The sequence below is a fragment of the Sturnira hondurensis genome, unplaced genomic scaffold, assembly GCF_014824575.4.
Source record: "Sturnira hondurensis isolate 20B ecotype Veracruz unplaced genomic scaffold, ASM1482457v3 Scaffold0007378, whole genome shotgun sequence".
NCBI lineage: Eukaryota > Metazoa > Chordata > Mammalia > Chiroptera > Phyllostomidae > Sturnira > Sturnira hondurensis.
Window position 1 is genome coordinate 141,573 of NW_028080009.1, and position 27,823 is coordinate 169,395.

General features: G+C 39.7%; 1 protein-coding gene and 1 long non-coding RNA gene across 6 annotated transcripts; one reads left to right on the forward strand and one right to left on the reverse strand.

The window, feature by feature from the left end:
- Nucleotides 1-52: 52 nt before the first annotated feature.
- Nucleotides 53-25,261, reverse strand: LOC118990796 (tripartite motif-containing protein 5-like). 5 transcript variants are annotated; one of them, XM_037051566.1, is made up of 9 exons: nucleotides 25,125-25,256; nucleotides 21,811-21,890; nucleotides 12,376-12,859; nucleotides 11,695-11,790; nucleotides 10,814-11,044; nucleotides 4,836-4,858; nucleotides 1,622-1,722; nucleotides 1,313-1,339; nucleotides 53-1,050 (listed from the first exon to the last, which is right to left on the reverse strand). In XM_037051566.1, the coding sequence occupies exons 3-9, from the start codon at nucleotides 12,793-12,795 to the stop codon at nucleotides 389-391; spliced, it is 1,560 nt and encodes a 519-aa protein (XP_036907461.1). In that variant the 5' UTR covers nucleotides 12,796-12,859; nucleotides 21,811-21,890; nucleotides 25,125-25,256; the 3' UTR covers nucleotides 53-388. The 5 variants fall into 5 exon arrangements, with proteins under 5 accessions (XP_036907461.1, XP_036907463.1, XP_036907462.1 ...); XM_037051568.1 differs by lacking the exon at nucleotides 21,811-21,890 and having other exon boundaries at nucleotides 25,196-25,261; XM_037051567.1 differs by lacking the exon at nucleotides 21,811-21,890 and having other exon boundaries at nucleotides 12,376-12,855.
- LOC118990797 (uncharacterized) lies at nucleotides 3,086-21,407 on the forward strand. The gene is made up of 3 exons (XR_005067295.1): nucleotides 3,086-3,156; nucleotides 16,492-16,495; nucleotides 21,397-21,407. It is a non-coding gene; the product is annotated as an uncharacterized LOC118990797 (long non-coding RNA).
- Nucleotides 25,262-27,823: the final 2,562 nt, after the last annotated feature.

Below are 27,823 nucleotides of genomic sequence, written 5' to 3' on the forward strand. Positions count from 1 at the left end.
CACAGTTAGAGGCAAACAAAAAATGAAGAGACAGCATATTTGATTATTGCTTATGTGCTTAAAATGATGAAATTTATTGGAAACATTTTTGTTTAATTCTCACAAAATTACATGAGGGCCATACAGTCTTTTTTTGAGGCATTAGTAATTTTATTTGGGATGACAGGAAAAAGTAAATTAAGATCCTTTACTAGTGCAAACAGGATATTGAGGAAAATATGCTTGACACGGGGCAAATTTTACAGTCTGTTGAATGAAAGATGTTGATGTGAAAACAGAGGGGAAGGCAGCAATAAAAGGTTGGTGAGAATAGTGCAGAAAAGCTCAGCACCTTAGGTGCACCCCAGGCCATAGGCACTACAAGGAACTGGGTGAGAGCATAAGAGCTTTAAGAGTTTGGAGAACACAGTGTCATGGGGACATCACATGTCATAGGACAGAAATATGGATACATTTCCTGAGAAAAGGAACATGAAGAGAATTTATAGATAAGAAACCCATGGTTGGTGATGTTATAAAATGAGACGGTGCGAGCATCATAGTCTAGGAAAACGCCGACACGACGGGGAGGAACGGTTGGACTGAGGGTTACTTTGAAGAGACCAGAGAAGGAAGATTTTGCAAGAGCATTATATGCACATCCATTTACTAATTGTATAACCCAATAGCCATCATCTCTAGGGACTGGGGCTATAAGTGAATTACCAAATGTAAAACATGAAGCCATCCGATCTTTTCTACCAACACTCAATGGTTTGAGCTCATATAACGGATTGAGCGTCGGGGATTTCTGAGAACACACCCCCAAGATCCAGGTACGTTTGTTTGAGACATCTACCTCCCAATAATGTTTCCCTGATGTGATAGATGGTACACCAACTACACCATTATTGCTTTCCTGATGGAAGTGATTTTCTTGGTTAACACCAAGAATAAAAGAGATTTCATGTTGCACTTGTGGTTCACGGTGGTATTCATATCTCACTTGTTTAAGGTCTGCAGAAATGGCAACGTTTCGCCTGTCTTTGGGAGGATCCAGGGTAATGTGATCTGTAGAAAAATTCAGGGTTGGATGAGGGATATGATATATTTGTATTTGTGACATTGTAGTGGGATCTTGAGAATAACATGAATAGAAACTGGGAAGAACTTAGTTTTACTCTTGGGAATAAGTATAACACTGCTGAATCATAATGTGTATGTGTGTGTGGGAAAGGGATACTCGGTCTTAAAACAAGGGACATAATAAGAAACTTGAAATTCTGAAAGAGGATGAGGGCAGAGGCTTCATGATACAGTGATTTTTCCTTACCCCAATAGCGGCGCACATCTGTTAGCTCTGAAATGAAAAAAAAACACATAATATTAAATATAAGCAAAGGAGTTAGCACTAGAATCTATTTCTTTTCCAGGTGAGGGGAGAGACTAGGGGCTATGTGAGACAGCAAACAGCAGAATGAGAGATGAATAGGACAGCTGGCCTCTCCCCATTAAATATGAGCACATAATATCCCTCCTCCTTTGTGTCTTTTATCCATACCTAGAAACTGAACCCTCCTCCCTCTTTAACTCCCACCATCACAAGAATCCCACAGCCACCCACTTGCTCAGCATTCCTTACCATCGAACACTTGTAGCATCCCATTCAGGTCAGGAACTCGGAACACTTTCCTTTGTTCCTTGGAGAGAAGTTTTGGCCTCTTCAGAGTGAAAGTCTGACTACTAAGATGACAAAAAAAGATCCCTACATTTTTTGTCTCTCCAAAACTACTGAATTCTTTATATTCAACCCATTAAGCACTTAAGCCTCCTTCCATGCAGAACTTGTGAAAGGAAAAAATAGACACCTGAATCTGTAGCCAAAGGAATGTGCTCATGTCCAACTTTTCAGTATGCACTGTGTGTTCTTAGGAAGGCCTTGACCTCACAGAAGTGTGGTTTATTCCTTTCAAGATGGTAACTAACATATATATCTCTAACTCCTAAAATTATATAAATGTACATAAATTATTTTTTAAAATGGAAACTTTGGTTTGTAAAAGTAAAATAATGTGACGAAAAGTCACTGAATGGATGTATAGGGATATTGCCCAAAGGTGAGATTGCGGAACCTAGCCCCTAGTTGTTTGAGATACATCAAGTGAGGAAACACTCTCTGGAGGGCATCAGGACCTTTAAAATCTGCTCCCCAGTGGAAAGGCCCTAAGAATACATTTCAGGGTTTCTGGGGAAAATTGTAATACTTGGAAAAGAAGACATTATATATACCATGCTAATAGTGGTCTAAATTTCATGGGTTTGAAGAGCTTGATGCAGCCAGGTAGGACAAAGGTGCAGTCCTTTCATTCTGGCTTCAAAAATGCATGATCAAAAGGGATCAATTGTTCACACCAGGACCAAAATATTCATTGTGATTGAGGTCTGTTTTTGAAAAAATAAAGAGAACCATGTAGAAGGACTACAACTCTCCTATTCCCAGAACAGAAACTTAAATATAAAAGACTTGTCTCCAATTCTGGGTATTTGGCAGATAAAGAGGACATAACTTACCCAGTATAAATCAAGCAACTATGAAATACTCAGTTGAATACAGGCACACTGGGTGAGCAAAGTTTCCAAAATCACATGGATCTGATACTGCAACATCTCATCCCTAAGTGCTGCTGTCACAAACTCTGGAACTTCCCCAACCTACATTCTCTACCATAGAATCTTCTCCAGTCTCAACAGTTATATAACATGCAAACCATAATATGTGAACATAAATTTAAGGTAAAACTGCACCCAGATTTTTCTCCCTTTAGCAATATTTTACTCTAATTATACACCAAATAACTTTAGGGCTTCTGGCCAAGGTGGAGGCACAGGTAAATGTGTTTTTCTTCCTCACATAACCAAAAGAAGGAATAACAAACAATTTAAAAACAAAAAACAACCAGACGTTCCAGAGAATTGAACTGTGTGGAAGCCTGACAACCAAGGAGTTAAAGAAGAAACACTCATCCAGACTGGCAAGAGGGGCAAAGATGGGAAGATGGGGCAGTGACGACAGGTGAAAAGGTGGGAGATGGCAGACTAAGATACTCCACATTCACGTGCAGGTAAGCCAGAAGGAACAACTGGGGAGTGAGACAGATTGCATAACCCAGGGTTCCAGTATAAGAAGCTAAAGCTTCTAAACCCCTGGCTGTAAAAACCTGTAAAGGTTGCAGCATCAGGAGAAACTCCCAGTCTCACAGGAGAGTCCATTGGAGGGGCCCATGGGACCTTAGAATGTACTCAAGCCTGCCTACCCAGGAATCAGCACAATCTGCTTGTAGGAAGTGAGGGAAGTGACTGAGAGTGGAGCGAGAACCAAGCAAGTGACAATGTTCCCTCTCTGACCCCTACCCCACATAGAGCACCACAATGCAGTGAAGTGGGTTGCCTTGCTCTGGCAAAAACCTAAGGCTCCTCCCCTTTCAATGTAAATGGTGGACTGAGACAAAGAAATATGGCCCAAATGAAAGAACACATCAAAACCTCAGGATAAGAACTAAGCAACGAGTAGAGAGCCAACTTATCAGATGCAGAGTTCAAAACACTGGTAATCAGGATGCTTACAGAAATGACAGTATGGAAGAAGTGAAGACTATACAAAGTGAAATAAAGAAAAATATACAGGGAACCAACTGCAAAGGGAAAGAAACTGGGACTCAAATCAACAATTTGGAACAAAATGAAGAAATAAACATTCAGCCAGCATAGAACGAGGAAATAAGAACTCAGAAAAATGAGGAGAGACTAAGAAGCTCTTATATATTCCCACATCTGAATCATAGGGGTGCCAGAAGGAGAAGAGGAGAAATTAAAAACTTATTTGAAAAGATAATAAAGAAAAACTTCCCCAATCTGGCAAAGGAACTAGACATGCTAGTCTAGGAAAACACAGAGAATCCCAGAGAAGTTGGACCCAAGGAAAGACACACCAAGACACATCATAATTAAATTACCCAAGATTAAAGATAAGGAGAGAATCTTCAAAGCAGCAAGAGGAAGGGAGACAGTCAGTTACCCACAAGGGAGTTGCCATAAAACTGTCAGCTGCTTTCTCAAAAGAAACCTTATAGGTAAGGAGGGGCTGGAAAGAAGTATTCAAAGTCATGAAAAGCAAGGACCTACAACCTATATTACTCTACCCAGCAAAGCTGTGATTTAAAATTAAAGGGCAGATAAAGTGCTTCCCAGGTAAGGTGAAGTTAAAGGAGTTCATCATCACTGAGCCCTTATTACATGAAATGCTAAAGGGTCTTATTTAAGAAAAAGAAGATAAAAATTATGACAGTAAAAGCCCTGGCTGGTGTAGCTCAGTGGATTGAGCATGGGCTGTGAACCAGAAACTATGACAGTAAAGTGACAACAAACTCACAACTATCAACAATTGAACTCCCCCCCACCAAAAAACAAACTAAGTAAACAGCTAGAACAGAAATAGAATCACGGAAGTGGAGACCACACGGAGGGTTATCAGTGGAGAGGGTAAGGGGGGAGAATGGGAGGAAATGTACGGGGATTAAGAAGCATAACTGTAGACACATAAATAGACAGAGGGAGATCAAGAATAGTATAGGAAATGGAGAAGTCAAAGAACTTACATGTACAACCCATTGACATGAGCTAAGGCGGGGGAATGCTGAGGGAGGGGAGTCATGGTAAGGAAGATAAAGGGGAGAAAAAAATGGACAAATGTAATAAAATAATCAATAAAATATACTTAAAACCTCACCAAATAACTTTAATGGCTTTAAACCTTATTTGATAGCACAAAAGGTTCATCTCTGGTCTCCCACACATACCTTTCCAAGATGCCATTCACATCCTAAAGGGAAAAGAAAACATAAGTCAATAAGTAATAAGCCTCCTCATTTACAAAGCTTCAACTCATCCCCACCACCCTGTGATATGATGGGAATAGATATGGTCCCAGTGTGAGCCAAAAATTAAAGAAAACACCCAGGTCAATTATTGCAGAAGGCTCAGTTAAAGTTGCCAGGTTTCCTACCATTTAAAAAGAATTTTGACCCTTGTGGAAGCACAACATGATCTTCCAGTACTTGGCGATAAGACTTACTTGGAGAAAAACATCAGGTCCACAATATTTTCCCCATGTTCATAAGACTCCCCTTAAGATGATTTGAATAATTCATGGACTGTTAATTATTCAATGTGAATATAAAGTGATGTACTATTATTTGTCAAGCATTATGCCATAAATGGGAGAAACAAAGATGAGCAATTATAGTGTTCCTCAAGAACTTGACTTCTGCTAAGGGTACTAGCAAAAAAAATGTATTAATGTAGGCTTTTCTCAAGTCTCTGCTCATTTTATACAATATCTATAATTGACCTCATTCACTCCCTAAATTAAAAACACACATGGGCAATTGATTTCCAAGCCTTTATTTTTACTCAGTTTTGTCTCTTAAATGCAGGTTAATATATTCCCTAGAAAAGAAGCCACAGAAACCAGTAACTTAGGATGTCTCATATGTACCTTATGCTTCACCAACCAAATTGCCTCCTCCTTTACACCCCTTTTTCTATGTTACCAAGATCCACTGAGTCACTGTCCTCAACATTACAATGCTTACCTACATTTCACTCTCTACCAAGCCAGTTTAGTCCACACCGTTAACAGTTTTTAGTCATCTGAATGAGCTTACCATCACTCATTTATTTGTTTGAACACATAAGTTCTAATATATTTGTTCTTTTTATCTCAGGCTAACTTCTTTCATGACACCAAAAAGCAGGCCAACTTACAGGTCTATACACAAAAATTTACTTTGCTCTCTGTGTTAGGGCTTTGTTGTTGTGTATTACAAAAACAATTAAAAATGGATGAACTAGAGAAAAGGAATTTGGGGGACAGTTGTGACTTCAATCAAAGCTTAGTTTTGAAGCTCCAACATTGTCATCAAGATCTGGTCTCTGTCTTTCTCCAATTCTATGTATGCTTCTATATTGACTTTATCCTCAGTTCATGAAGAAAACATGTGTCTCCTCTAATAAATTCCTGAAAAAAAATAGAACTTGTCTTCCCAGTTACATCAAATTCCAAGGCCCTAATGGCACTGGCCTGCACTGGATCAAATGCCCATGTTAAACCATCACTGTGTTGCTGCTAGAAGAATATAAAGCAATGTTAGAGGCTAGTATCCATATTTTGTTGGAATTAATTTAGTATTAATCTGAAGTAGATTATGAGAAAATAGGACACATGTTGTAAATAGAAAAGCAAACACCACAAAAGTAGAAAATAGTAAAACTTAAAATTTTGTACTAAAAATATCTGTTTAACTCAAAAGAAGCTTGTCAAGGAGAAAGAGCACAATTAAAACAGCAGGCAACATGTAGAAGAAAATAACAATATAAATTAAATAGGGCTATATCAATGATTGTATTAAATGTTATTGTCTTAATCCACCTATTAAAAAGCAGAGGTTGTCAGACTAGATAAAAAGCAATTACAATTATTGCTATATAAAACATGTGTTTTGGGTTCAAAGATACAAATATGGCAAAACTAAAAAGATGAATTTTCATTTAAATGGTGCAGTAGGTAGATGCTGTGCTCATCTCCTCCAGCAACCACACAAAGACAAGCTGAGCAGAACTCCTATATCTAAAGATATAAAGAAGAAGCCACCTCAAGAGTGGTAGGAGGGGCAGAGACTAAACTGGCTGGTATCACACCCACATGTGGAGGTTATGAAGCGAGAGAAATATCTTAGCTGCAGAGGTCCTACTGAGGAATGAGGAGTCCCAGCCCCACAGCAAGCTGAGACAGAACTACCAAGAGGAGTCCCCACATGATCTGACTGTGAAAATCAGCAGTCTCAGTCCACATGTGATAGAGGGTTGATGCAAACCAGGTGTCTCTTTAAAGGGCCCTAGCACAGGATGATTCCCTCACAAACACTTGTCCTATGCCCCAGAGTACGGGAAGAATCTTGCAAAGGCCAGAGACATTCAGAGAGAAACTGAATTGTCTGGCTTCAGGTGGAGGGCTGGATGGGAAACCCTCCCAGGGACTAAAGTACCAACCGGTGCCATTTTTCTCTGGTTGAGCCCTGCCCGCACACGGCCTGCAGGCCCAGGTCAGTGCCAAATCTGAGTCCTCATTAACCTGGCTAACACCACTCTTGCTCCATTCTAGTGATTCTCTGACACTCCACCAAACACAATTAAAACCTCTGGCCAAATCTCTTTCAGACATACAGGGACACCTACCAGCCAACACTCTAACTTTCCTAAAACTTCTTAAGGGTCCACAAACAGCAAACAAGCAGTGGCTGACTTCAGATGCCCTTTAATTCTTGCTAAGCAGCTGCAGACAGACAATAGTAGCATCTGACCTTGGTTAACCACAGCACCTCTTCAAGGCATCTGCAAGCCCAGAACAGGCAAACACCAACCCCACATCTCCTTGTAGTCTGTACCAGGTGGCACTGGGCCACACATAGGCAGTGGCTGACCTTGGCCTTCACCAGAGTCCCTCTAAGTCCCCAAGCCAAAAAACCTGGTGGCCAGCTTCAGAACATACCAGTGCACCACCCAACTAGCACCAAAAATGACACACTCAAAGAAGGGCAGATTCAGCAGGCTTTAGAGCCCTGCTAAAGTGAATCCCACTCCACTGAGTCATCACCGTCACAAAAGCTTATTCACTATAGCCAATGCCATTCCTCACAGCCACTCAGCCTGAGGGTCAATTCCACCCACCAATTTGCCAACAGTAATCAAGCTCACCTACAACAGTAGAGACACACAACCCACACAAGTGAAACCCCTGGAGCACACAGTTCAGATGAACAGGGATACTGCAAAGGACACTTACTACATAAGGCCATTCTGTCAAGATGAGGAGACTTGGCAGATATACATAATACATAGAAATAACCACGGGGAGGCAGCCAAAATGATGACACAAAGAAACATGTCCCAAATGAAAGATCAAGACAAAACTTCAGAAAAATATATAAACAAAATTGAGGCAAGCAATCTACCAGATAGAGAATTCTAAACTTTGGTTAATAAGGATGTTCACTGAACTTAGGAGAAGAATAAATGATCTCAGTGAGAACTTCAACAAAGATATTGGAAACATAAAAAAATGAGATAGAAAGTATTAAAAGCCATCATGAGAAATGAAGACCAAAAAGAGAGAATCTGAAAAGCAGTTAGTTATCTCTAAGGGGGCTCCCATAAGACTATCAACTCAGTTCTCAATGAAAATTTTTCAGGCAAGAAGGGATTGGCATGAAATATTGAAAGCGATGAAAAGCAATGACCTACAACCTAGATTTCTAGGCTATTGTTTAGAATTCAAGGAGATGTAAATAGCTTCTTAGAGAAGAAAAAGCTGAAGGAGTTCATCACCACCAAACAGTATTACAGTAAATGTTAAAGGAACTTAAAAACAAGAAGAAAAAAATCAAATATATATATATTTGATTTTTTTCAAATACCCTCTATATATGCCCTCTATGATTTTTTCATATACCCTCTATATATATATAAAGAGGGTAAATGGTAATAGAAAAATACAATAAAAAGTTTTAAAACATAAGTAAAGAAACCATCAAGAATGTAGATGACATGTCAAACCATATGAACCAGGTTTATCTGTCACTCAATGAATGTACAACAAACTTTTAAAGTTAAATTCATGTAATAATTTTGGACATGCAATATTTTAAGCAATAAACATGCATCAATACATTTAATAGATTCAAATCCTAAAATACGTTTTCTGATTAGAGAGAAACTAAATATGAGACACAGCAGAATAAGTTTACACCAAGTGTTTGTAAATTAAACAAGAGTTTCAAATATCCCAAGAGTCAATAAAGTAATCAAAAAGGAAATCTGAAAATAAGTAAATTAAATTTAAAAAGTAAATAAATCAAAAGTGGGGAATATAATTTTTAAATGCATTTATATATTAGAAACTATAACAGGAAAGATCATATGCACCCCAATGTTCATAGCAGCATAATATACAATAGCCAAGGGTTGGAAGTAACCTAAGTGCTCATCAGTAAATGAGTGGATCAAAAAACCGTGGCACATTTACACAGCGGAATACAGCAGAAAGAAAGAAGGAGCTCCTACCCTTCACAACAGCATGGACGGAATGGAGAGAATTATGCTAAGTGAAATAAGCCATATGGTGAAAGAGAAATACCATATTATCTCACCTATAATTGGAACATAATCAACAAAACAAACAAGCAAAATACAACCAGAGACACTGAAATAAAGAACAAACTGACAGTAACCAAAGAGAAGTGGGGAGTGGGCTAATAAAGGATAATAAGGGAAAGGCCATCAAGGAACATGTATAAAGGACACATGGACAAAGCCAAAGGAGGTAGGTTAGAGAGTGGGATGTGGGGATGGATGGGGTGGGGGTGGGGGGCATGGTGGGTGAAAATAGAGACAACTGTACTTGAATAAAAATAAAAAGATTCTCTCAAATCAGTGGTCTAAATTACCACATTAAGAAACTATAAAGAGAACAATAAACTAAACACAATGAGCACACAAGCATACAACACACAAAAACATATACACATACTCATACATGCATGTGAATACATATCTAAACATGCAAAGTAAACTATATAAGAGCAAAATCAATTATATAAAAAGATTAAAAATAGTTAAATTAATAAAACAATATAGTTTATTCTTGAAAAACATCAATAAATTTAGCCAAACATAACTAAATTGACAAAAAATAAAATAAAATCATCGAAATTAGGATAAAAGATAGAAAATTACTGCAGTACTGTAGAAATAAAAGAAATTCTAAGGGACTATGATGACTAACACCATGTTTACAAATCTGACAAATTAAAATGGACAAATTTCTACAATGATGTACATTATGAAAAATTGACAAATACCATATGATCTCACCTTTAACAGGAATCTAATCAACAAAACAAACAAACAGGCAAAATAACCAAAGACACTGAAGTTCAGAACAGGCTGACAGTAACCAGAGGGGAGAGGGGAGGGAGTTTCAGGAAAAGAGGGGAAGGGTTTGAAGGAACTAGTATAAAGGACACATGGACAATAACAAGGGGCAGGTGGAGGTGGGAGGAAGGTAGGGGGGGTTGGGGGATGGGCTGGGATGGGGGTAAAGGGCAGAAAACTGTACTTGAACATCAATTAAAATTTAAAAAGTTAAAATTAAAATAAATGTCTTTAATTGCTGCATGAAACATTAAAAAAATTGACTGAAGAAATTTTTTTTTAAAAAAACCTAATACAAGTAAAAAAAGTTAAACTTTTCAAAAAAAGGAAAGTCCACAGTAACATGGTTTCCATGGTGAATGTATTGAATAATTAAAAATATATATCAATTCTTAATAATTGTTTATTCAGAAAAACACAGAAGTAGGAGAAAAATCTCAACTCATTCTAAGGAAAAAAATCTTGCATCATGAAGAGGTATCTCAAAAATATTCTATACTAGATAATAGATACAGGGCCTATAGTATATAATTAAACACAATGGACCTTTTATCCATCATCAAAATTTTGCGCTGAAATTGATACATTAATTTGAAAAAACAAGATTTTTCCTTGTTGTTCATGCACACAGTTATTCCTATAACCTCTGAAATGCAAGAAAATTTCACTGCAAGACCATGGGAACCTCAGTGTCACCACTAGAAACAGCACAGCCACACAGCAGTGCAGGAAACTTTGTCTTCACTTTCTTCAAGTTCAGATGCTGAGGCTTCTTCCCTAGTCTTACCTGCAGCATCTTCATTGTTGACCCCTGCAACCGATGCTCCAGCTCAGAGATGAGATCTCTCAACAACAGGCTCTGCTGGACCTGCTCACTCTCAGACTGTTCCAGGTCATGGAGAATATCTCTCTTTTCCTTCTCCAGCTTTCCCACTTCTTCTTGCTCCTTGCTGCACAGTATGTCTCTCATTTTTTTAAAACAATCTTGGGCACTTTGGATCTCACTTTTTATTTGATTCTTCAGGAATGAGAAAGACAGAGAGGAACTCAGGCAATTAGACAGAGACTGGGAGCCAGAAAAAGTATTTGATTCAGAAGTTCTCACAGGGAAGGGAGATAAAAGCAGAGGAGCAATGCTTGGGGAGGCTATATTTCCTATAAAAACTAATATTTCCTATTACTTTCTCTTAATCACATTCTAAAATATTAGCCTTTGATTTGCATTATTCAGGCCAACCCCACACCACAATGCGACCCTGGGTGTGGCTCAGCTTTCACATAGCTGTGCAAGACTGTCAGGTCTCCTGCATTACTCCTGACCCTCATCCTCAGCCTAACACTGAGAACCAGAGGACAGAGCCATGAGACATTGGCAATTGTTTTCCCCTGGAAGAGTTAAAGGCTCAAAATAATGACAAAAATGAACAGAGAAGTCACTAGCTCTCCTTACCAGAGAGGCTCTCTATGAGAATCACTAACTTACAATTACCTGTGTTAATTTGTGACAGGTTCACTTTCAGTCACAATTTCTCTCAGGAAAAGGATAAAGAATGATTAATCAATAACTCTGGACATACCGACTGTCAGGGAACAGAAGGAAGGGAGCTCCTTGGGACTGAGATCTACCCAGATCCTTGTCTAACTCCCTCAAGAACAGTCTCCTCCTACCTCCCAGGAAATTCTCTCTTCTCTGATGTCAGCGCCAAACTCCTTAACTTTCTGCTGTTCAGCCCTCAGCCTGTCCAGAGCTGCCTGGAGTCTCTCCTGTGAAGAGGAACCACATCAGTGTCAAGCTATGGGCTTTTTCAGCATCAAAATAGAGGACAAAAGGGAAAAAATCAGGCCAATCTTTGAAGAAACTATAGTATACAGTAACTATGAAACAACATTTAGAATCTGTGACTTAAAGGAAACCTGATGTCTGAATATTTTCTCTAAGACTCAGGTGATAGAAATTACCATTCCCATGTCGGGAGAAGACTGATTCTCTGTGTCCTCAAAGAAGACACCTGATCCAGTAGTAAGGAGAGAACTTAGGCATGAATCCACCCAGTTGCCCACTTACCCCTCCTGTTCAAAGGGGCAACAACAGCTTTTCTTAGACACTAAACCTCCACTTATTAGCACAAGCTATGAAAATATTGACTTCTGGTTTTGAGTCTCCACATCATTTTGTAATTGTGTGGAATGCACAAAAAGTCCTTCTGGCCTTGGAAGATGAGCATAGGGAGAAATGTGATCACAGGCCTCAACAATACATTGGCAAGGTAATTAGAGCCAAATGCAAAGTAGAGATTTCCCATCAAGTTCTATTTTCTGCCCTGTCTTTCCTCCACCCTGGTCTGTTACCTTGTACTCCTGGGCAACCTCCTCTGTGAGGAGAGTGTGGTGATCTCGGTGCTCTTGAGACCTCTCGCAAAGCCAGCAAATAAACTTCCCATCCTCCTTACAGAAGAGCAGGAGTTTCTCTCCATGGCGCTCACAGAGCTCTGTCTTTTGCTCCTCCTCTGGGCTGAACTTGACCTTTTGAAGCATCTCCACTATGTTGGCCACATGCCGATTAGGCCGCAGGTTCCCAGGCTGGTACCTGATTCGGCACACAGGGCAGCTGCTCTCTCCTCCACTGACTATGGACTCTTTGATGTTTGCAGTGATACAAGCTTGGCAGAAGGTATGCCCACAGTCCAGGCTCAGGGGTTCTGTCAGGAGCTCCAGGCAGATGGGGCAGGTCACCTCCTCCTTCATGTTCACCAGGATTCCTGAAGCCATCGCAGCTGCTCCCCTTCTCCTACTTGTCCTGATGTCCAAAGCTTCTCTTGCTCACAGATCCTGACTTTGTGTCAAAGTTTAAAAGGGAGCAGAGTAAGAGAAATAGGAGTAAATCATGATAATTGTTTAGAATCAAAGTGGACAGTGACCAAGATTGAAGAGAATAAAATAATAGAAACAATGAAAAAATTTGGAAACCTAGTTATAAAGGTTTTGCATAAAAATTTCAAACACTTAATTTCTGAATCATCTCAAATGACAAATTATAACTTTATATATGAAATTGTTGTTATTTTAATTATTTTACTGAAAAAAAAAAACCAATGACCCGACACTTTTTCTACCAAAGTGCTTGTGTGATTCTCCATCTCTCTTGATTCTTCTTTCCTAAGTCATGCACACCCTGGATCATAAAAGCACCAAGCCACTCATGCTTCCTGTCTTTATATCAGCTCTTCTCTCAGCGGGCAGTGCTATCCCCGATATCAGTAGGACTCATTCTCCTGACAGGTTTGTTTATCAGAAAGACCTGCTTTCATTTGCTTGTTTACAGTTTAACCATTGTCATCACTTATTGCACATTTACAACTTCTCTTATTATTATGACATACTATGTGAAGATATGTTTGCACACATAGACAAAGTAAACTCTTTATCAGATGTATATATAGAAATAGTAAGTGCATTAAGAACAACTGAGAAGGGTGGAAATGGGAGGGAGGGGGAGCATGGGGGTGGGATGGGATGGGAGTAATAGACAGAAAACTGTACTTGAAAAATAATTAAATAAAAAAATTAGACCGCAAATCAGTAAATGCAATACACCACATAAACAAAAGCAAGGACAAAAACCACATGGTTATATCAATAGATGCAGAAAAAGCTTTTGATAAGGTACAACGCCCATTTATGATAAAGGTACTCAGCAAAGTGGGAATAGAGGGAGCATTCCTCAACATAATAAAGGTCATATATGAAAGACCTACAGCCAACATCATACTCAATGGGCAAAAACTGAAAGCTTTTCCACTAAGATCAGGAACAAGACAAGGTTGTCCACTTTCACCACTTCTATTTAATATAGTATTGGAAGTTCTAGCCACAGCGATCAGACAAGAAAAGGAAATAAAAGGCATCCAAATCGGAAAGGAGGAAACAAAACTGTCACTGTTTGCAGATGACATGATAGTGTACATGGAAAATCCTATAGACTCTACCAAAAAACTGCTGGAACTAATAAATGAATTTGGCAAAACAGCGGGATACAAAGTCAATATCCAGAAATCAAAGGCATTTCTGTATACTAACAATGAATCAGCAGAAGCAGAAATCAAGAAAAAAATCCCATTCGATATAGCAAAAAGAAAAATAAAATATCTGGGAATAAATCTAACCAAGGAGGTTAAAGACCTGTATGCAGAAAATTACACAACACTGAAGACAGAAATCAAGGAAGACACAAACAAATGGAGACGTATACCGTGTTCATGGATTGGAAGAATTAACATCATCAAAATGTCCATACTACCCAAAGCAATTTACAGATTCAATGCAATACCTATTAAAGTACCAATGGCATATTTCACAGACATAGAACAAACACTTCAAAAATTTATATGGAACCATAAAAGACCCCGAATAGCAGCTGCAATGTTAAGAAAGAAGAACAAAGTAGGAGGGATCACAATACCTGATATCAAACTGTATTACAAGGCCACTGTAATCAAAACAGCCTGGTACTGGCATAAAAACAGGCACATAGACCAATGGAACAGAATAGAGAACCCAGAAATAAACCCAAATCTCTACAGTCAATTAATATTCGACAAAGGGGGCAGTATCATAAAATGGGGTAAAGATAGCCTCTTCAACAAATGGTGTTGGGAGAACTGGACAGCTACATGCAAAAAAATGAAACTCGAGCACCAACTTACATCATACACCAAAATAAATTCAAGGTGGATAAAAGACTTAAATATAAGCCATGACACCATTAAAGTCCTAGAGGAGAACATTGGCAGGAAAATCTCAGATATTTCACGCAGCAACATTTTTACTGATATGTCCCCTAGAGCAAGGACTATAAAGGAAAGAATAAACAAATGGGATCTCATCAAAATAAAAAGCTTCTGCGCAGCTAAAGAAAACAGCATTAAAATAAAAAGACAACCAACTGTATGGGAAAACATATTTGCCAATGATACCTCAGACAAAGGTTTAATCTCCAAAATATACAAAGAACTCACACGACTTCACTCTAAGAAGACAACTAACCCAATTAAAAAATGGGGAAAGGACTTGAACAGACACTTCTGCAAGGAGGACATACAGAGGATCCAGAGACACATGAAAAGATGCTCAATATCACTAGCTATCAGAGAGATGCAAATTAAAACTACAATGAGATACCACTTTACACCGGTGAGAATGGCTATCATAAACAAAGCAATAAACAACAAATGTTGGAGAGGGTGTGGGGAAAAGGGGACTCTGGTCCACTGTTGGTGGGATTGCAGACTGGTACAACCATTATGGAAAACAGTATGGAATTTTCTCAGAAAACTAAAATTGGACTTGCCTTTTGACCCAGCAATTCCACTGCTGGGATTGTATCCTAAGAACCCTAAAACACCAATCCCAAAGAACCTATGCACCCCAATGTTCATAGCAGCACAATTTACAATAGCCAAGAGTTGGAAGCAACCTAGGTGCCCGTCAGTAAATGAATGGATCAAAAAACTATGGTACATATACACAATGGAATTTTATGCTGCAGAAAGAAAGAAGGAGCTCCTACCTTTTGCAACAGCATGGATGGAACTGGAAAGCATTATGCTGAGTGAAATAAGCCAGGTGTTGAAGGACAAATACCATATGATCTCACCTCTAACAGGAAGCTAAACAACAAAGCAAACAAGCAAGCAAAATATAACCAAAGACACTGAAATAGAGAACAGGCTGACAGTGACCAGAGGGGAGAGGGGAGGGAATTTCAGGGGAAATAAGGGAGGGATTTAGAGGAACCTATATAAAGGATACATGGACAACAACTGAGAAGGGTGGAGATGGGAGGGAGGGGGGAGGATGGGGGTGGGATGGGATGGGAGTAATAGACAGAAAACTGTACTTGAAAAATAATTAAATAAAAAAAATTGGAAAAAAAATTAGAAAAATAAAATTAAAAAAAAGAAAATCATTACCTTCAATACAGAGTGTTGAAATGAAACTAATATTTGGGATCTCCCTCCGGAGATCTGTTCCTACTCCACTGAATCAACCAATGACAAACTGAGGTAACCTCACTGATCCAATTAATACCCAAATGGGAAGAGGGGTAGTAATGAAGGGATACAGACCAGCTAGGAGGTTTTGGGGAGTCTTGTGCTTATAAAGAGTGAAATTTCAGCTTGTCCTGGAAGTATGCCAAGGACATTTATAGGAGATAAAATGTGTGTATGTATGTGGATGGTAAGAAAGGAGATGGTACAAATATACTCATAGGATTCAGTCACACATCTAAAAACAGAGAAACACAGATGAAATTAATGTCAGTCTTGAGAAAAAAGTCTCCAAATACTAGGAAACATCATTCAACAAATTATCACTTGTTGGGGACCGCCCTGCCTGGTTTCAGGAATTGTAACCGTTCAAGGCTGAGTGTACGACCTGTGGAATGCGAGCCACTGAGGAGACAAGGCTTGTCTCTGGCAGCAGATGCTGCCCCTGTTTCATCTCTGTGCCCCCAAAGTATGGTCGATGGTCAGAGACAGGTGAGACCCCTCAGAGGAGCGGCAACCTAGGCCAGACACGATCACTTGGGAGGCCATCAAGGAAGGAGTCAGGGGGCTGCAACAAAGAGGGAGTGATGGACCCTCATTCCATCACCCCCCACCCCCGCTATTCTGACATAGCCTGAGTTCCCGTTTCTGTCTGGGAGAAGTGCTTCCTGGCTCTAATCCACTTAAGCCTAAAAACCTATGACCCTATGACGGGAAAGGCAGTGCAAGCCTTGTGCTGGTAATGGCAGCTCCCTGGGAGCTGAGTAATTAGGCCTGAGAAGGAATATGTGAAACCCTGTGAGACCTGCTTTGTTTAAGAATGCTTTTAGTTAGATGATAAAGGCCCAAGCAGAAGAAGAGTTTATGTTCTCAAAGTTCTATAGCCTTTTAGCTGAGAGGACCTGATTTAGAAGAAACCCTAATGGTTCTTTGTGTACTACCTACTGTTTACTGCTTGACAATGATTAATAAGCTATACCTGAACTCCTGTGCAAAAATCCCAATAAAAGCCTGACTAGGCAAGGGTTGGGGCACTCTCTCTCCCTTGGAGAGAGTTGCCTGGCTGCTCCAAGCTGCTCTCCCCTTGAGAGGGTGGCGAGGCTGTTCCAAGGCTCTCCTCCCTTGAGGGAGTAGCCTTGATGGCCCTTTTCCTCCACAGGACTCGGTAGTCAGTGTGAACTTGTCTCACGTCTCATCCATGACACCATGGACACTGCTTGTCAGTGCACGTGTCAATCACTGACAATGAATTACACGCTAATAACTGGGCTAGTATTCATAAACACCACAATGAGTCTAAACAGAGGGCTTAAACCACGAGGATCTTGACATTCACCTGAAAATAAATAGTAAATTAGACAATCAGTCATACATATGTGCAAATGAAATGATGTGAAAAACACTGAAAGAGAGCTGTGCATTCTGTTGGGAAATCCAATAATGGGGGCAGATAAAGGGTTGTCCAATAATTCCAACTTGAAAACATAAAAGTTGAATTGACCAATGAAAAAGATGAAAAACTGAGGGAGAGAAAAAAAGTATTAGGTAGAGGAAATGTTTGTGGAAGATATATATCACCTTGTCTTAGTTTGTAAATGCTAGTATGGCTGGTATGCACACAACTGCGGGGCCTTTGATACCACACGAGCCTGTAGTGACCATGATATATGGCGTTTTCCCAATATGTAACATTTAGGTACTCTTTCCAGGAGCAAAAGATATTATCCATATTTTCCCACCAGAGAACACAGAGAACATGATTGGCTCTGCACTTTGTGGGCTGCACAATGTTAGTTGTAGTAGATGAAAGAGAGGTTCTATGGATAGTTACTTCATAGGGAGATCTGATCATAAACCTCTAACTGGGGGTGACTGGGTATATCACCCCCAGGCACATAACTTCTTTACTCAAAAGATTATCTTTGCCTTAAGCAAACTTTCTGTGCGTAAATTATCTTTGCCTAAATAAACGCACAGTTTCTGTTCACTTAGGCTTAGCACACCTTCAAAATGTCTCATTTTCAGACTTCTCAGAAGTGTGACCACCCTCAAGAGAGCATATAATCTTAACTATCCAGTAATTCCTGCCTTTCTTTTGCCAACTTTGGCGTAATATTCCTTACTATCCTGCTTAATTCCAAACATGTAAAAGAAGCTGACAACTGCCTTTCTAGGAAGTATTTTTTTCAGTCTGTTGCTTCCAGGCATATCCTCTGTTTGGCTCAAATACATTTTTAAAAAAACCCTTTCCAAGTTTTGACATTTTTGCTTTGACAGTGGAGTTGGGAAGGCGAGTAGGATGCATGCACTGTTGCCCAAGGGAGAGAGGATGACAGCTTTTAGGACAAGGAGATAAAAGAAACGGAGAGCAGGGGATGAGAGAGTGAGACATACCATTAGGTAAAAAGGCAGGAGGGGAGTTAGATAATGTGGGAACAAAGGATCAACATCAGGTCTGGATTCTTTATTCCTGCAAAGGTAATATTGGCTTATTCATCTAGTAGGCTGGTTTTTGCTGTTGTTGTTTTTCAGAGGATTGGGGCCAGGGGCACCTACAGGGTTACAATAAAGTGGAAGTTTGGCTACCTTGTAAGGCAACATCACAGACAGTAAAAATGAACAAATGTGTAAAATACATTTGGACTACAGAGACTTTGCATAGCCTTTAAATGCCAGTTATCATAGACCTTAATTGTCATAAGTAACATGTAACTCATAACTTACTATACTTCTTTTCGGCCCCTGGAAGTTGTGTTCATGGGCTATTACAAGGTAATTGGTTCTTTGTAATTAATTACTAGGCTTGCATAAACAATGGTAGTTTTGTAAGTGCCAAGAATGGCATCAGTTTTTAACCAATGGAGTCAGACTGGACCTTGGTTCAGCAACCTCGGTACTTGAGTTCTGGTTAAGAGAAGCATTCAGAGCTAAGACTCAAATTATAAAAAAAAATTTACTTAGAAAATCACAGAGGTAGAAGAAGGGAACCATAGGAGAAATGGCTCAAGAAACAAGTTACAGAGGCAAAAGTAGGGCCCTTGGAGATTAAGCGGGGAGAGAGAGAGGAGAGAGAAATGTGCCTTGAGAGGTGAAAGAAAGGTTCAGGGTGGAAACGGGAGGGAGGTGGGGAAAACTGGGGGTGGGGGCACTGGGATGGGAGTAAAAGGCAGAAAACTGTACTTGAACAACAATTTAAAAAAAAAGAAAAAGAAAAAAAATGTTCAGGCATGTTCAGGGGAGAGAGCGAGAGCCCTGGAAAAGAAGGGGGTGAGGAAAGCTTCAGGGCTTGCTCCATAGAGAGAGAGCCTCACTGGGTCCTCAGTCCTAGGGGCTTTTTTTCTGAATTCTCAGGGGAGGATCTTAATAGAATATTCATCAGCTTTCTCCATGTGTCTCCTCAGGGTCTAGTTTTCAACGCATTGGTCAGCACTAGAGGACGGGGGTCATTAGTCATTGTAGCTGGTCTGGATGTCTTCCATGGCATTGCTCTGCCTGGCCTTGCGGCCTTTCTGGGCCTGAAGCTGAAACACACCTGAGGCCTAAATGTTATTTCCAGGAGTTAGCAGGTGGTTGTGCAAGAGACAGTAGTTTTGCCATTGCTAGATACCTGGGGCTCTCCACTCTGGTGACCCTTGGAACCTGGCCCATCATTCCTATTCTGCTCACGCTCATTTTAGTGCTTACTAAAATTTCACACATTTTCTTAGTCTGATTTCTTAAAAGACTGAATGTTTCTTAAAAGACAGGAATATTTCTTAAAAGACAGGAATAAAGTACCTCTTGTATCTGCAAAAGATATCACTGAGAGCACACCTGAAGAACCATGCCAGCAGGCCCTGTCTCTTAGCCCCAGGGACTATCTGTCCTTCCCAAGATGGAGTCAAAAATGCAAACAAAAATTAACTTCAGATGGTAACAAAGAATAAAAAGTATGTATTGGAACAAAAGGAGCTGTAGCCTGGAGACACGGATTCAGGTAGCAACATAATTATGTTTCCCTCCACAAAGGGGAGGTCAAACTTTAGAAGTCCAAGTTCCATCCAGAATTCCATTTAGGTATGTTCTATGTAAATGAGATATCTAAACAGCAGAATGTGTTCTGGGGTTCTTCCCTGTGCACAGAGCAGCCCCCTGTCGGAAAATAACTTTATCGTGGTCTAGTTAGGTTACATTACATATCCCCTTCTGTTTCTTCACCCTGTCAGCCTAACTTCCCTATAACACACTCTTGCCACCTTTATGATTCTCAATCACTTAGGACAGGTTTCATCATTTCCTTGAAGACTACTCAAAATCATCTTCCCACACTGAGACCTAATCTGAAATTTATTCAAAATTGCAAAGCTTTTTACCAGTGGTTTGTAGATAACTTGTTCTGTTGTAACCCTTTTGATTTATGATTATTGTTCTTTCATTCTTTTACATTTATAATATAGTAATTTTTATTTTGTTTTATAACAACTTTCTATTTCTGCATGTTTACCTTCTCTTTCATGCCTGGAGATACAACTTTTGCAGGTACTTAATATTTATTGTAGGTTCAATATAAGTTAATACAGTTTATACCACAGGTATATGCACTCGTTCTTGTGATTTTAATAAAATATGTTCAATATTTATAAACATTTATTTTCTCCTGTATTTGGGACTTCTGATAACCCCTAAGGAGCCAATTAATGTAGATCAGATATGGACATGGTACATGTATAGGGCACAGACTCCCAAGTTCTAAAAGGAGGAGAAAAAGAAAATACACATCAAAACATGTGTAAAAGAAATATCAAGGTACAAAATGATCAAAGGTGAAATTAACATGGAGTTCTTTCCACTTTTAGTCCAGATGGCAGTGAAGGCATACATGGTGCTCACACCTCCCACAGTGGCATAAAAATTAAAACTAAACTACAGAACTACCATCATTCAGAATTGCCTGAAATCTAAGTGAACAGAAGTTCAATAACTAAGACTATAAAGAAGCAGCCACATGGAGACTGGTACTAGGGGTGGAGATGCAGAATGGGCTGGTCCCACACCCACATGTGGCAGATAAAAATTTAGAGGAAATCTCAGCTTCAGAGGTCCCTTCTGAGGAACTGGGGGTGTTAGTCCTACACCAGAACCTTCAGCCCAGGCTTCCAGTACCAGGAATTCCCCATAACTTCTGGTTGTGAATAGCAGAGGAGATATTGGCTGATTGAGATGGAGGTTCCTGAAGTCCCAGGCTCCTCCTCTTAAAAGGGCCCATGCACAAACTTATTTGAACTCACTACCTCTGAGCACTAGTGTGGGGACAGCAGCTCCAAATGTGCCAGGGACATATGAGGAGGAAATGAATTGCCTTTCTTTCAGGACAAAGGGAGAAGGAGAAGATTTTTCCCAAACAGAAGTGCTGGCAGAAGCTGCTGTTACTTTGCTGTGCCCTTACCTCACAGAGCTGGCAGATGGGTATCATATCTGAGTATCCACAAATGTGGCTAACACTGTTCATCCAGCCCCAGCAATTCCCTGAAACCCCACCCAAAACAACTTTTGGCCCCACCCAACCTGAGAGGCATTTCCATAGAAACAATCTGTATGGCTCATGCCACAGACTTTCCTGAAACTGCTCCAATGAGCAACATCTGACTTCTGTGTACCCTGTACCACTTGTGAAGATGACACAGTCCTGGTAAAAGCATCACCTGGCTTTGGTTCACAATTTGGACTTTCTCAGGTACCTCCAGTCCAGCACACGTACCAGTCATCTGCAGATCTCCTTGTAGCTCATGCCAGATGGCCCACTGCAGGGCACAGGTGGCAGCTGATCTTGGCCAGTACCTGCCAAGAGGCCCCAGAGACAGTATACCCAATGGACAGCTTCAGATCATGCTGAAGCACCAACCAACCACCTCCACAAGCAACACATTCAAGGATGCACCCAGTGGGTACCTGAGCCCTGCTGAAAAATGTCCGGCTAATGGGGTGTCCCCAGCATAGCAAATTCTTCACAGTAGTCACAGCCAGTCCTCCCATCCTATGGGCTTATAATCCCATCCTCTGATGTTCCAACATCATTAAGGCTCAACTACAACAGGAGTAAGTACACAACCCACACGGTAGGTGCACCTAGTATACTCAGCTCAGGTGACAGAGGAAGCTAAGCCACTAGGTCCTACAGTACTTCTACTCTATGAGGCCACTCTACCAAGCTGGAGAGATGTAGCAGCTCTGTCTAATACATAGAAACACACACGTGGAGGCAATTGTAATGAGGAAACAAGAAAACATATCACAGATAAAAGAACAGAACAAAACTCCACAAAAAGAACTAAACAAAATGAACAAGCAATATACTAGATGCAGAGTTCAAAATACTGGTTATAAGGTCTCTCAATGAGTTTAGGGGAAGAATAGATGATCTCAGTGAGAACTTAAAGAGGTAAGACACATTAAAAAAAGGAGATAGAAAACCTAAAAAAGACCCAGTCAGAAATGAAGAATACATTAAGTAAAATAAAGAATGCATACAGGAAATCAATAGTAGAGTAGATGAAGCAGAGAATGAAATTAGTGATTTGGAAAATAAAAAAGCAGGAAACACCCAATCGAAACAGCAAAAAAAAAAAAAACCTCTAAAAAATTAGGACAGTGCCATATAAGGAGTCTCTGGGACAACTTCAAGGATAACAACATTTGCATAATTGGAGAGCCAGAAAAGAGAAAGAAATTGAAAACATACTTGAAAAAATAATGGCTGAAAAATTTCCTAACCTGGTGAAGAAACTCAACATACAAATCCAGGAGCTCACAGACTCTAAAACAAAATGTGCCCCAAAAGGCCCACACCAAGACACATCATAATTAAAATGCCAAATGTTAAGGACAAATAGAGAATCTTGAAGGAACAAGAGAAATGCAGTCAGTTAACTAGAAGAGGGGTGCTCCCATAAGACTGTCAGCTGATATATCAACAGAAACTTTCTTGGCCAGAAGAGACTGGCATGGAAATTTCATACTGATGAAAAGCAAAAGTCTACATTCATTCTTATTTTACCCAGCAAAAATATTTTTTAGAATTGAAGATCAGGTAAAGAGCCACCCAGAAAAAAAAAAGCTAAAGAAGTTAATCACCACCCAATCAGTATTACAAGAAGTATAAAAGCATCTTCTTTAAGAAGCAGAATAAAAAATATAAAAATTATGAATAGTAAAATGGCAATAAATACATATCTATCAATAATTACTTTGAATGCAAATGTATTACATACTCACAGTGATTGACCCTTATATATACTGTTACCAAGGGACTCACTTCAAATGAAAAGACACACACAGACTGAAAGGAAAATAAAAACAAGTGAAAAGTTGTGATAGCAATATTTCTACCAGACAAAATAGACTTAAATATAAATGCTATAAGAACAGATAATGAAGGACCCAACAATTCCACTTCTGTGTATTTATTTGAAGAAACCCAAACACTAAATTCAAAAGACATATACATCCATATGTTTATTGTAGAATTACTTACAATAGCCAAGATATGAAAGCAACCAAAGTGTTTACTGAAAGATGAATGGATAAAGGAGTGATGCATACATAGAATGAAACACAATTCAACTGTAAAAAAGAGTGAAATCTTGCCCTGGTTGGTGTAGCTCAGTGGATTGAGCGCTGGCCTGCAAACCACATGATCGCGGTTCAATTCCCAGTCAGGGCACATGCCTGGGTTGCAGGCCAATTCCCAGCAGGGGACTCACGAGAGGCAACCATACATTGATATTTCTCTCCTTTTCTCCCTCCCTTCCCCTCTAAAGATAAATAAATAAAATCTTAAAAAAATAAAAAAATAAGTGAAATCTTGTTATCTGCAACAACATGAATGGACCTAAAGGATATTTTGCTGAATTAAATAAATCACATAGACAAAGACAAACACCAAATGATTTCACTTGTATGTAGAATTTAAAAAAACAAAAAACAAAATAAATGATTAGGAATAACAATAGACTCAGATACAAAGAACATTTTCAAGGAGATATAAAGTGCACCACAGGAAATAGAGTCAATAATTGTATTAACTACATATGATGTTACATGGGTACTAGAATTATCAGAGTGATCCCTTTTTCGGTTATGTAAATGTGTAATCATGATATTGTACAATTGAAGCTAAACATCAACTCTACATTTTTTTAGTGTTTTAAGAAATAGAATAGAGGGTGTTTTTTTTCCAGAAAAATTACAAATTCATTTCTTAGCTTACTGCAAGGGAAAACTGAGTTAGGAGCTGAAGTAATAAACAACAGAAGGGTATGTTTAGATAATGAGCAAAAACAGGAAGGAACATCAGAGGGTCATGGGATACACTGAGGTAAGAATAAGCCATGGCACTCAGGGGACAACAAATTCTTTGTGCCTGGTCCCCAGAGACACGAGTGACCACATGAGAGTTACAGAGATTGGCAGCAACCTGATCATCCAGGCTCTCTCATCAGGCTTGCCAAAGGGCTAAGCATTTATCAGGGAGATTGTGCACAGCTTCCCAAAAGTTACCAGGACAAGAATACAACAACAGCAACAAAAGGGGTGATTCCTGGCAAGTCCCTGAGACCCTGTCTCTCACACATGCATTCAGATAGGGGCTCTCATTTCAGCTGGCCCTTCCGAGAGCTTTTGCTTTATGAAGAAGGAAAACAGGGCTCCATCAAACAGACTTCACTGGAGAAAAAGATGAAGGGATTATCTGCCTGGAAGCATGTGTGGGTGGGGGAGAGTATTCTGTTTCAAATTGACAAGGTAGAAAGTAAAAACTACAGAACAAGAAGAAGATGAAGGTAACACAGCCTGGGGAAATAATGGTCCCTCCAAGAAACAAATAAGACTCTGCCCTTCTAAACCTTCCTTCTTTAAAGGTCACTTATCACCAAGATTCCAGGTTCACCTTCTGCCACTTCAGCAAAAACACACACAAGCAGAGAGAGCAGCTCAGAACCACCATTACAGACACCAAACACATTCAATGTTTCCTCAAAGCCTCCTCTTTTTCTCCTCAGAAACTGGCCCACTTACCTTCAGGAGAAGTACAGGAGTCTAAACACAGTGGAGAAGATCAGGTGTAGGACTGGTCAAGATTCACTCACCAAGCCAGAGTTCAGCTCTCCGTGGAGGAGCTCCCCACAAGAAAAGGAAGAGAAATGAAAGTTAAATTCATAGGAGTGGAAACAAAAAAACAGAGCAGAATTTAAGAACAATGCCACCTAATGGTACACTTGGGAAGTTAATGCCTCAATTTGTTCTAGCACCTACATCAGCTGGGCACTCAATCACTGTGTTTTATTCCTTTTGCAAATTATTCTAGCAGAATATTTCAATGAATAATAAGAATGTGAATTTTAATGGCACATTCTAGAGCTTGCCTGAATACTTGGAATTTTAATTTAATCCTATAACTATTAGTTAAGCTTATCTCATGTTCATGTCCTAAACTATTTACTAAGAATGAAATCATGATCCAGAAAGCCTGGTTACCTGCCTTTTATAATACAGAGTGTGACCAGTGTTACACCTCTGTTAAATTGAGTCATAGCAGCTGTCATCGTACAAGGTAAAAATGACATTTTAGAAAATATTCTTTTTTTCCCTAAATAGCAGCTGCAAAGAGCTGCTATTTAGAAAAATGTTGAGCCTATTGGAAAAATGTTTCCACAATACAACCGAATATTTTTATGTTCTACTGATTGATTTAGAGAAAGATTTATTGTTCCACTTATTTATACATTCTTTGGTTGCTTCATTTTTGTGCCCTGACAAGAGATGGAACCTACAACCTTGACGCATCAGGATGACACTCTAACCAACTGAACTACATGGTCAGGGCAATAGCACTGAATCTTAGGGGTCCACTGGTTAATTATCAGTTTTTGTTCCTGACCTAGGCAGGACAGATGAGAAAGCCTTCCTGACACAATGGTGGTACAACTGTACCAGTGACATGTTATCAGAAACTGGCACAATTGTAAATAATAAAGAACATAGAGGTTAACAGATGGTGCTCTTCAAGTATAGTCTTTTACCAGGTAACATACACCTCCATGATTGTTCAATTTCCCCACTTCCTGTGTGAAACATTTGTTCCTTTTTAAACCACGCACCAAATCCAGAACTGATAAAAACGAATAAAATGAAGGTAATGAATTGCATAGTACTATCTCTCCAAGGCACCTCCAAGCTCACACAAGCAACCACCAACCTCACATCTCTTTGTATCCTCTACCAAGTGGTGTTGGGCCATAAACAGACAATGGCTAACCTTGGCCTACACCAGGATCCCTCCCAGGAGATCCAAGAACCAACAAATCTGGTGGCCAGATTCAAACCATATCTGAGCACCAACCAATTAGCACCACAAATGGCACTTCCAAAGGGTAGACTTAGCAGACACTAGAGTCCACTAAAGTGATCTCACCACCATGGAGTCAGCTTGTTCACTGTAGTAAATGCTATTCCTCATAGCCACTCATTCTGAGGATCAATCCCATCCACCAGCTTACCAATAAAAGAGGCATACAACCTACAGAAGCAACACCCCTGGAGCACCCTGTTCAGGTAAACAGAAATACTAAAGGACACCTACTATATAAGGCCACTCTGCCAAAATAGAGAGACTTAGCAAATATACATAATATACAGGTATAAACATGGGGAGGCAGCCAAAGTATCAGGACAAAACTTCACAAAAAATAACTACACAAAATGAAAACAAGCATTCTGATAGATGAAGAATTCTAAGCACTTGTTACATAGATGCTCACTAAACTTAGGGGAAGAATAGATGATCTCAGTGAGAATTTCAACAAGGAGATAGGAAATGTAAAAATATAAAGATAGAAAGCATAAAAAAGACCCAGTGAGAAGTGAAAAATGCACAGAGAGAATCTGAAAAGCAGCAAGCAAAAAAGTAGTTAGTTACTTAAAAGGGGAATCCTGTAAGACTATCAGCTAATTTCTCAATGGAAATTTTTCAGGCAAGAAGCGATTGACATGCAACATTCAAGTGATGAAAAGCAAGGACCTACAACCTAGGTTAGTCTAGCCAGCAAGACTATCCTTCAGAATAGAAAGAGACACAAAGAACTCCCCAGGTTAGAAAAAGGTGGAGTTCATCACCATCAAACTCGTATTATAAAACATGTTAAAGGGACTTAAGAAGAAGAAGAGGAGGAAGATGGCCCCAGAGTGGGTGGAAGATGAGCCCACTTGCTCACTCTCCCACCACAGAATTTCAGGTGATCTTCTGGCAAGTGACCTGAACAATCAGTGGAATCTCAGCTGATATGAATTTTTGAAGCCAAGGAGTACAGAGGATGCTTTGTACCACCTGGTAAGAGATTTTATAAGTTGTAGGGAAAATACCCTGTGTGAGGTGCCTGCAGCAGGCGAGTCCAGATGGAAAATGCAGGTTAGTTGCTCCCTCCATTCCTGGAGCATGAGGTCCAAGTCCTGCACAGGGAACCACCGTCCCTAATCAGGAGAGACTTAGGAAGAGGCACAGAGTCTGAGAGATTCAGGTTGCACACACACAATGAGCAACACATCCATAGCTGCAGTATCAACCAGGAGAGTTCCAGAGAGAAATTCTATCTTCTAAAATTGCTGGACACAGTGGCAGGCTGCAGCCAGCCCTGACTGGGAATGAGACTCTGCTTTTTGGGGAGGTTGAGGGTATGGAGAACTGGAGTGACTTGGTGCTGCAGTGTGTGTGCCACAAA

What these genes read in the sequence shown, in the direction of transcription:
- LOC118990796 (XM_037051568.1), bottom strand. Translation starts at nt 12,795, where the DNA reads ATGGCTTCAGGAATCCTGGTGAACATGAAGGAGGAGGTGACCTGCCCC. An exon ending in GTGAATGGCATCTTGGAAAG is followed by an intron (nt 1,723 to 4,835) that starts GTATGTGTGGGA and finishes TTGTCATCTTAG; the next exon opens with TAGTCAGACTTTCACTCTGA. An exon ending in GATGCTACAAGTGTTCGATG is followed by an intron (nt 1,340 to 1,621) that starts GTAAGGAATGCT and finishes TTTTCATTTCAG; the next exon opens with AGCTAACAGATGTGCGCCGC.